Source organism: Temnothorax curvispinosus, unplaced genomic scaffold, assembly GCF_003070985.1.
Source record: "Temnothorax curvispinosus isolate PA1 unplaced genomic scaffold, ASM307098v1 QBEX01013373.1, whole genome shotgun sequence".
Lineage (NCBI taxonomy): Eukaryota > Metazoa > Arthropoda > Insecta > Hymenoptera > Formicidae > Temnothorax > Temnothorax curvispinosus.
Genome location: NW_020223153.1, coordinates 131,137 through 141,507, shown reverse-complemented (window position 1 = coordinate 141,507; position 10,371 = coordinate 131,137). Strand labels below are relative to the sequence as shown.

General features: G+C 33.9%; 1 protein-coding gene across 5 annotated transcripts in view; it reads right to left on the bottom strand.

The window, feature by feature from the left end:
• Positions 1–3,105: 3,105 nt before the first annotated feature.
• Positions 3,106–10,371, bottom strand: part of LOC112463496 — a 123,366-nt gene continuing 116,100 nt past the window's right edge. For 2 of the 5 annotated variants that reach the window (XR_003041798.1, XR_003041799.1), the window contains exons 4-5: positions 9,875–9,913; positions 3,917–3,954 (exon numbers count right to left, since the gene is read on the bottom strand). Coding sequence is in view for 1 of the 5 variants with exons in the window: in XM_025029919.1 (XP_024885687.1) it covers positions 3,238–3,244; positions 9,875–9,913 (46 nt within the window). In the remaining 4 variants the exon portion in view is untranslated. Of the gene's footprint in view, positions 3,245–3,725; positions 3,955–9,874; positions 9,914–10,371 lie in introns of those variants that run through there. The other 3 variants (XR_003041796.1, XM_025029919.1, XR_003041797.1) reach the window with 3 other exon arrangements.

The following is a 10,371-nucleotide window of genomic DNA, read 5'->3' as shown; positions in this document are numbered from 1 at the left end:
AAATAATTTAGAACAAATGTCAAAAGAAATTGTTTTTTAAATTCTCCAACATACTCATCTGATTGGCTATGTAATCACTCATATGAAAAACTTATTTCTGGAGCGGCGAGTGCAAATCTTATCATTGCATTGTTAATCGACATGGATAAAAATAAATCAGATGTAGATTATATTTGTGGAAATAATATCGTCATACATTTGTACTAATTTGATTGCGATATTTTATACGTGAGTGAGACAAAGAGTTGCAAATAATACTTAAATTGTTCTGTATGTGGGTAAGAAAAAAAATGCGCTTTTCTTGACACACATGATAATTTCAAATATTCTTGATTAGCTTGATACCTCGTGCTTCGCTACGGTATGCGAAGGATTCTGTAATTCACCCCCAAATCTACATTTGCCCCTTTAGGGGTTGATTAGGGCAAAATCTTGAATTATGTTTTTAAGCATTTGTATTGATAACCTTTGTAAGCAAAAACAAAGTCAATATCTCATCGGATTTAAAAGATATTGAGGAATCTGTAAAAACACATCTTACCCCTTTTTACTCCGTTAAAGATCGAATTTCTAACAATCCCTTCCTAGCTTACGTCATGGAAGGAATATACTCCCCGAATTTTATGTTTCTATAGGTTTAGGGGCGTGGGCTGGGCGTTGATGAGTCAGTCGGGACATTTGTTTATATGTTGTATAATATAGACATAGATATTCTTTTTTCACTTTTTGCACACATTCACAATTTTATTCTAAAACATTGTATATAGCTTGAAGAAGTGTTCATTTTCCCATCTCCTCCGTGTCTCTGTATTCCGTTGTTTTACGGCTGAAGTCCCTTCTAGACGGACGAGTGCGTCTCTGCCCACGACGGGGAAAGGCCTTTTTCAAAGCTTCGCCTTTCTGGAATCGCATACAGAGTCTCGCCTCGCCTTTTATAACGATGCCACCGATCTCGCGACCTTCAAGATTCGCTTCACGCATGTATACACATACGCCACATGTATACGTACGCACATTTATGTTCTATTTACACATCGTCATCATCAGCCGATTCACACATCTCTTTCTCTCCAGCTTGTCTCACTCAATGATTTTCTCGTACACAGAACAACTCGATTTTACTTTACCGATATCTAATTTTGTGCAGATATTATCAGGAAAAATGTCCTTTTGTGAATAGTAATACAGTTCTTTATATTATATATATATATATATAGATAAGTGTCTTGCGGATGTCGGTTCAAAAATTTTGCAACAGTTGTTCGATTATATATAAGAGTTCTCGTAATTTGTTCGCATTACAAAGTAATTAATTCCCTCGTGTAACTACCTTATCAGACGTAACTTGAGACAAGGTAGTGAGAGCGAATTAAATTATCGTGTGATTGGAATTTTGTCAATCTGCACCCAATTATGTGTAATACATTCATTACCATCGAGTAATTATTTCCACATTATATAAGTATAAAAATAATTTGCTAGCACAGCAGATTTCATGCTGTTGTAGCAAAATCTGTCCGTTATTATATGGACAGCAAAACGATTTGTTAAGAGTATTAATCGCTATTTGCTGGATATAATTTTGCTGACTACGAATTATTTTGCTGTAAGGCCAAATTGGTTCTTGTTCGATTATCAAATTTTTTTGCTGTATTAACAATATAATTTTGTTACATGAGCAAAATTTTACCATATAATTTCTTTCGGGAATTCTCCAACTGTCTAGCAGGCCTCGAATCATTATTGCAACACGTACAGACAGATTAATAAAACAGATAAGTATCACTCGAAAGCATGCGACTCTTGCGTTCGTAGTTATCCTTAAATTTGGAATCTCATGAATATTAAGACCTGCTAATGACACAGAGTCAAGCCCTTATCTTGCGGTATAATACACAAATGGAATTGGTAAACTTTCTTTCTTGTAGAAAGGACAAAAGAGAATATGACACAATATTCATATAGGATACAACATTCGTTCTCTCATAGATCACACGTACTTCAAAGCACACATACACCTAATACGTCAAAAAATCAGTTTTGCATATTAAATTTGTTAGTTGTATTTTGTTATGAACATAACGTGCATATGTGCGGCCATATCGCATAGATGCAAGAAATCTGCGCGATGGTTATTGTCTCAGCGTCTATCCTCTTTTGTCTTTTCTCTTCGCTCAGTAAGGCGACTAGCGAGCAGTAGTTTTGCTCCGATAGCAAATGTATATTTGCTAAGAATATATTATTCTGCTTTAGTAGCAAATTGACGTGATTCTAAAGACAAATACACTCAATAAATTTTTTCTATTCTCGCAACAAAACAGATTTTGTTTTAATAACAAATAATTCGTAAAATTAGTTTCGTTAACTAAATTTTATTGCTGTTACTAAGAAACTCGCAACTCGTTGCATCACATAAAAGAGTCATCGTGCAGTCTCGCTTCACGTATACTTGGCGCGAGACTACCGTGTCTCTTGATATGCAATATCAATGACGATTTTGTTGCAACAGCAGAATTATTTGTTTCTATGTAGTGTATCACAAAAAGGTAGACATTCTTAATAAACAACAAAATATTAGAGATGTGTGAATCAAGGATTTTTGATGTCGAATCAAATCGTATCGAATTTTATTTTCTCTTTCGAATTCGAATCGAATCGAATCGACAAAATTTCATTCGAATTGAAGCGAATCAAATACTTTCGAATCAAATCGTTGAAATGTAATTTTTAATTAACAATATCATTATTATTAGATTGAATTTTAACATGTAGATAATAAGAGAATATTTTAATGTGGAAAAATAATATTAATTATATAATATAAATTCTTTTTGAAGCAAAAATATATTTAAATATTTAATCCGCTCAGTGAACGGTTATAATACTGAAAGTACTCACTGAATGCACCTATTAACATGATCGTACTTTTGCTTATTGACGGAAAATAATTTTATAAAATTGGCAATATACAATGTGATTCGTATTCGATCCATCTAAATTCAAAATTATCGAATAATTCGAATTCAAATCATAGAAATTCGAATTCGAATAGTTCGCACATCTCTACAAAATATTTATACATTATTGCATTTTTAAAGCTTTCAGGAATATTTCTCAATGGACGCATGACTAATATAAAATTCACACTCTGCAATGTGTGTTATCGTCTAATCTAATACATACCAAGCTTTGTTCGTATGCAATAAGGCAAGGTTAATTCACGTTGAAATTCGCATCTTATCGGCTGTCAACAAAAGAACGTTTATGGAATTAATGGAAAATTTTACTGTTGAGAAGTTACATAACACGTTACGATATGTTGCGGTTATAAATAAGAATTAGCGAACGGCAAATTACGGCGGGAAAGAGACGGCGCAAGAGTATTTCCCCACGTGCTCCTCTCTTTGAGAAAATTATTTATAACTGCTGCATGTGGATTTTTTTTTCTAACGTCAAAGACCGCTCTCAAAGGCCTTATGATAAACGATAAGAAGGAAAAGAGAAAAAGAGGAGCGTATAGCGAATTACACGCGCTGATATCGCGTTTTATCGCTGCATGCGACGTCATGCGTCCGATAAAGTCGTTTATACAGAGGGCTGTGACCGATACGGTTTTCCAACTCTCCCCTATTCCATCGAACCCGCCTGGAGGCCTCGCGTCTTATAAATCCGATTTTTTGCTTCCTCTCATTTTTCTCAGTAATATTTCTGATTTTTTAAAATACCTTTGAGTCCATCGATTCCTTAAACAAGGGTAAAGATTCTTCCTTCTCATGATTGATTCCGAGTGATTTCTTCGAAGATTTCCAGAAATCGACACGATCTGTGGCACGTTTGACTGCCAGTACTGGTATAAGACAGGAAGGCCACAGTTCGTGACCATAAGGTCCCCCAAAGCAGGCCAAAATTGTCCGCTGCAGTTTTCAGAATGCAGGACATTTTTCGGACCAGCAACTGTTATTGGTTGGAAAGCCTTTAGAACGATGGAGCTTTGCTATGATATAACAATGGCGAATGATGATTCGAAAGAATGTCCCCTTCCAGAATCCAACCAAAACGCAGAAATTTAGAATTATATTGAAAGGACCAATAAGTGCGTAATATCCATCCATAATAAGTGATGAGGACGAATGACCAATAATATTGGTCATTGAGTTGGAAAGTAATGACAATTAAAAAGAATAATTTCAAAAAACTTGATCTACTGTAACGTGTAGGGTAAGTTCGGGTGAGATAGCCTTAGAGAGATGACCCATTCATCCGATACTAGATGACGAGCTGGATTGAGAGAACATGAGTGGGTCATCTCTCCTCTAATATGGCCATCTCACTCGAGTTTACCTTATGCAATTAATGTAACATATAAGAAGAATTTTAAATAAAAGTGTCTGTGATAAGTGATTGAAATAAATCATTACATACAAAAATCATTGAATTTGGATGGTTCTATAAAAATTATATAAAACGTTTCCTTCTTATCGTTTCACGAAATAAACGAAAATAAGTTCGGGTACGCACGTTTAAAAAATAATACAAAAAGCTGTTAGTTGTTATTAAATTTAGTCATAAAATATGGATAACTAATATTTTTTTGCAGCAAAAGCTATATTTTTTGCAGCGAGAGCTATAGTTTAGCAATAGTAGCAAAACCTTTTGTTCTCACTGGAAAAAATGTTAGTTATCCATATATTACGACTAGGGTAAACTCGGGTAAGATGGCCATATAGGAAAGATGGCCAACCCATGTTCATTCGATGTTTCATGGCGAGCTAGATTGAAAAACCATAGGTTGGCCATCTTTCCTGTATGGCCATCTCACCCGAGTTTACCCTATTTTAGCTATAGTAGCTAATCTTTTTTTTCCGTGATACTGACAATCGTGTTTTTTTACGACCTCAATTTTCATCCTCTCAAATGATTTATCCTCTTTTCCGCTAATTAATCGCCGGTCTTGAAATGAGCCCTGAAAATCTTGCGTATCACGATTTCAATGGGCTCGGCCCGCGCCGAGGACCGCGTAATTCGTAAAGTGTTGTAATAATCGGGTGCACGGCAGAAAGTGTGTGGCAACGCGAGTTTCACAAATGGGTCAGCGGGCACTGCGAGGATGGTAGCGGTGTATTCGGGGCCCGGCGCGCGCGTATACGTACGTTTGGCAACGTATTTATCGTCGCTTGCAAAAAGAGAGTCTTCCCTCGTCTGTCGCACGGCCGAGGGTCATCCTCTCTCGTTCTCTTTTCGCGCGCACGTGCCCGGACTCCGTGCAAGATATGAGGAACGTAGAACGGCGATTTTCGCCGCTTATGCGCGAGGCGGCGCGCCGTCGAAAGTTCGGATGCAAAAATATCTTCTTGATGATATAATAATGTGGGCGGTGATATTGCCTTGCAGAAATCATTGGAGGGAGTATAAGTGAAAATGTGTTGCCGTAATCATTCATACATGCAATCAAATTTTGTTATGTATATATAAAGTTTATATATTTATGCCATATTCCGCGTAAAAAGCTGATTCGCAACTAAATTGCTGAAGAAAAATTGATTCCAAATCTTTCGGAGAATCTATAGTCAAAAGGAAAATAACTTTCAGGGCATTTTATGCGCCAAATGTCTTTGTAATATATTAGTTCGACAAATTGTGGCAGGGTAAATTCGCAAGATGGAAAAAAATGTTATTTTTATGGGAGGAAGAGGGGAGGGGGAGACTTAATGTCTGTAAACGACATCCGCTCTAGACACAAGGATCCAATTAGAGCTCGTTAAGAATATGTTTCGAGATCCTTCATTGTATGCCCGCCCGGCTCGAGCTTCAGCGAAAATTTGTGTCGTTTCTTAAGCGCGTTAAAAAGAGCGTCTTCTAGAGGTAATAACAATCGCGAAAAATATATATAATTAAACGGTGCGGTAACAATCAACTCGAGTATACATTAACGCAAATATACCTCTTGCAATAATTTAATTATTACGTTTTGCAATTAAAACAAAAATGTTATAATAGGAGGTGGGATTTCACGTCACTCATATAAACAGTTTTGCTGTACATATCAATTGATTTTATAATCCAATTTTGCTAATTAACAGAAGTTGTATCATTTATCGCAACACATGCATGGTAACGCGCGCGCGTGGAATTTTTCATTATATCTATATTCGTGTACGTAAACAGAAACGTGTAACGTGTTACGGACGGTATCCGGCCGGCTTTAATGGATATTCAGTGTTTATATCACGAGAACGCGGGCTACGATTCTAGACGTAGTAGAAAATGACAAAACATGATGATTATTTGGAGAAATGGTTACTGGAACTATGATTAAAATGCTGGGCGGAGCAATAGAAAATAATATTTTATTAAAATAAATAATATAAAATAGAATATATATATATATATATATATATATATATATATATATATATATATGCTATTCTCATTACGTTAATATTTATGTAAATACATCGATTTCTTTTGGTTAGGCTAAGCCTGCTCCACGTATCTTATACATGAGTGAAAGCACAACGTATCTCTATGACCTATGGTCTTTCCGAAAAGGTAAGCATATATATTGAGGAGGACAAATTTAGATATTCGCGTTAGCGCTAGATGAAGCTTCGCTTCAAGCCGTTTTTAGTATACGTAAAACTGTATAGACACGATTATAATACATCGGGGAGAGAAGTTTCTGTCTGTATAATATAACACAGGCGAGACTACGTACGTTATCTCTAACCGCTTAAATTTTTAGACAACGGAATCTCGAATATTGCCGTTGGCATGTTTGTGGTGAGATAGCAGCTGCTGCAGCTGATGGATATAATGTGAAAAAAAAAAAAAAAAAATAAACATAGACATCTTGTAAATGCAACGTCTTAATTATATATTCGATGCGTGATGTACATATCTCTACACACAATGACATTAAGCTAATAATTCGCTCGGCTCAAGGACATGTAACGTGTAACATGTAACACAGAGTTCTCCATTCTGTGTGACATCATGCAGCTAATATATTTTCGATACTTGTTTGACTGAATGTTTTGTTTAATGTTGCGTCGAATAAACGATTATCTCCTTTCATTCCGAGTAAATTATAAAAGTAATGTAAAACATGTGCAAAATCGAGTCAAACGATTGTTCCAGTAAATATGCTCTAATAATAGTTTAATAGGTTCTCAGATATTATTTTTATTCTTTATAATATATCGCAAAAATATATTTGAGAGCTGTAAAGTAAACCGAAAAAAAACTTTACATTATTACTTTAATTATTGATTATTTACATATATTAATGGCTTGTTGCTTTATGTACCTCTTTTCCATTCAGTAGTGTGATTTATTTATTCTCTGTATATTTTCCGAAGAATTTCATAAAAAATGTTTCATATAAAAAAAGTATATTGCTTGTAATGGATTCGAAGTACTTGATGGATATACATGATTAACAATTTTGCATTTTAAAGAGCTTAACAGCAGTGACATTTTCGTTTCTAGAAAATCGAGCTTTCTAACAAATATTAATTGTGCATCAAATGTGCAGCCTGAATCTTGCATACTGCGATTCAAATGGGAAATATTGATTTAGATAATGCACGTGTATATATATTATCTGGTTGTCTAACAGTGTTTTATATTGCCCGGAGCCTACTCGGTCTACGAATCGTTAGTACAGAAAGAAATTGGAGCAGGAAAAAATGAAATAGGAAGCGTGCCTTCTGCGCGTTAATTAAAAGTGCTGCAGAGGAAGTTGCCAAGTAAGAAGGGAGAGGCTGAATGGAAACAGCTGCTACTGGATGACGACACAGTCTAAGAGCGCGCTTAGTTCAGGAGCTTCATCACCGTTAGTTTCACCAGCGGGTATTAGAACCAATACCCATCTACTAGTCTACTAGGGCATCCTAAGGGAACCGAAGCAACCTAAGGGGACATCATTGATTTTCTTTTCAAGAAATCTGTTGAGAAATTTTAATCAAGCATTTATGAGAATTTCTGAATATTTCAAACCCAACTAGTGCGTATATGGTAAATCATTGTAGATAAAGAATTAACAAGAATTGAAGAATTAAAAAGAATTAATCAGATTTCAATTTCGATTCTTTTTAATAGCCGATATATACTCGACGAATTTAGATTTTACTGGTGTTGCGGAAATTCGAGATGTTTTATTCCTTCATAAAATAATAGTTTATGCAAGAACACTTTGGTCACAGTGTTATCTGAACGTGTTCTCTGATCTGAGTCAGTGTCGATTTGATTACATCATACGAGATATTGAATTTTTGTGCTGAACCTGATTTGTCGGGGGTTTTTTTTTCAATACGGTCCATGCGGAAGCATTAAACATCTGTAGGCGTTGATGTGGTGGGAGGACCACATTATAAGAAAATCTAACATCAGGCACTTTTCTTCGCACTTTCTGTTTTTTTCCTTTCATGACACGGATATAGAAAATCAAACGTTACTTCTTTTCGATAAGAATCATTTAATACACAAATGCAAGTAAGAGGTAATCAATTATATAAGGAATAGTATCGTGCCTGATTATCTTTCCACATGCATAGGACGCATCGAAATTTAAACAAAATTATACTTCCGATTTCTGGATAAACTCCAGTTCGATTGCTGCGAAAGCTATTTACAGAACTGTTTCCCATATATATGTACTAAACATGACTATAAAATTATTTTCGTGATATACTCCTCTATAAGAATAATATCTGAAGTAATTGTGAATCTGTCAAACTGTTGTTAGAGTTCCAAGTTCTTGTGGCGCAGTCCGTTAGAACTTAATAATTTAAATCTTAATACGCTCATACAAGCAGTGCTCTTCTACGAATTTCTCTCTTCGTTACTTCGAATTTTGCACTAGTTTCTGTGCTCAAACGCTCACCCTTCGATAAAGTTAAAACGACTTCGCGGAACCGATCCACGTGTATAGGTCAGGTGGGAATTTCGTCAGCTTTTTCGGGAAATCGAGAGCAATATTATTAACCTTTGCACAAATAAATGTAATTCATGGGGTAAAAACGTGCTTTTTATTTTAACTAGATATAAAAAAAATTAACAAAAAATTATTTTAAAAGCAAAATTAGATGTGTAAATTTTATTTAAATTGTACATCATATTGTCATTGAAGAGAGAGAGAGAGAGTGAGAGGAGAGAGGAGAAATAAATTAATTTAAGAAGACATTCCATTCTAAAAAATATAAATTTTAAAGATATTTACTTCATGCTGACGATATAGAATCTCATATTTGTATAAATACTACAAATTACATGCGATAATCGTGATATTTTTAATTTGGAATAAAATTAAATTTTATTTAAAATTATATTTGAAAACAATATATATATATATATATATATATATATATATATATATATATATATAATGTTAAGATAAATAAAAAGACGAGCAGTCAAACTGACAATTATGTTAAAATTTTGATTAAAATTTAGCTTCTGATATTTCCAAATATATAATATTTAAAAAATACTTTTCTTAAAATTAATTACATTTTATTTACTAAAAATCGAATGTATATGCTAATAACTTTTAAATAATATTTGTATATTGCTCAATTAATGCTTTATCTCTATAAAGCGAACAACGTTAAAAATTAGAAAAGAAAACGATATCTGGTGTCTGCTATGAAACTAATAGTTCCTATTTTTCGAAGTTATTTAAAAATAAACCAAGAGTAAAACGCTTTGCGTTTCGGATTTGGATGAAGAACGTGTTATGGTACAACATAACATCATCGTACACGAATGTTAATAACAGAATTGTCAGTTGAAGATGTTAATGATAGAGTTTGAAGAGAGTTAGAAGAATTAATGTACATATTTTAATTCGATAAATGTCAAGTAATTTATATACCTCGTGTCCTCATTTCTGTTCGCTACGATACGCTCCACTCTGAAAGAAAAAAATAAAAGAATAATCATTTCTCACATGCCTGATACTATGCACCTACATTCTACAGTTACATTTTATCACACGCAACGTAAGTAAGATAAATTATATCAAAATTCTCGCTAAAACATATATCTGCTTTGTGATAATGTAATAGATGGAATTAAAAGTACAAAGGAGTTTAACTAGAAAAGAGTTTAAAGTATAAACTTTTAGTTAAAAAAATTATCTAGATTTATATTAAATCGCACAACTACGTTTAGTCATTATTGCACAAAATGTGATAATTATATTTCATATTGTACGATTTAATATCGAAAGTTATAAAGCTATTTAAAGAAGCTTAAAAAATTTCTATTATTTATGTATAGAGCAAAGTAATATATATACTATTCCACAGTCGCGTTAGATTTCATCCGAGGATTCATAAATCTATAAAATCTTGATGTATGTCACATGTC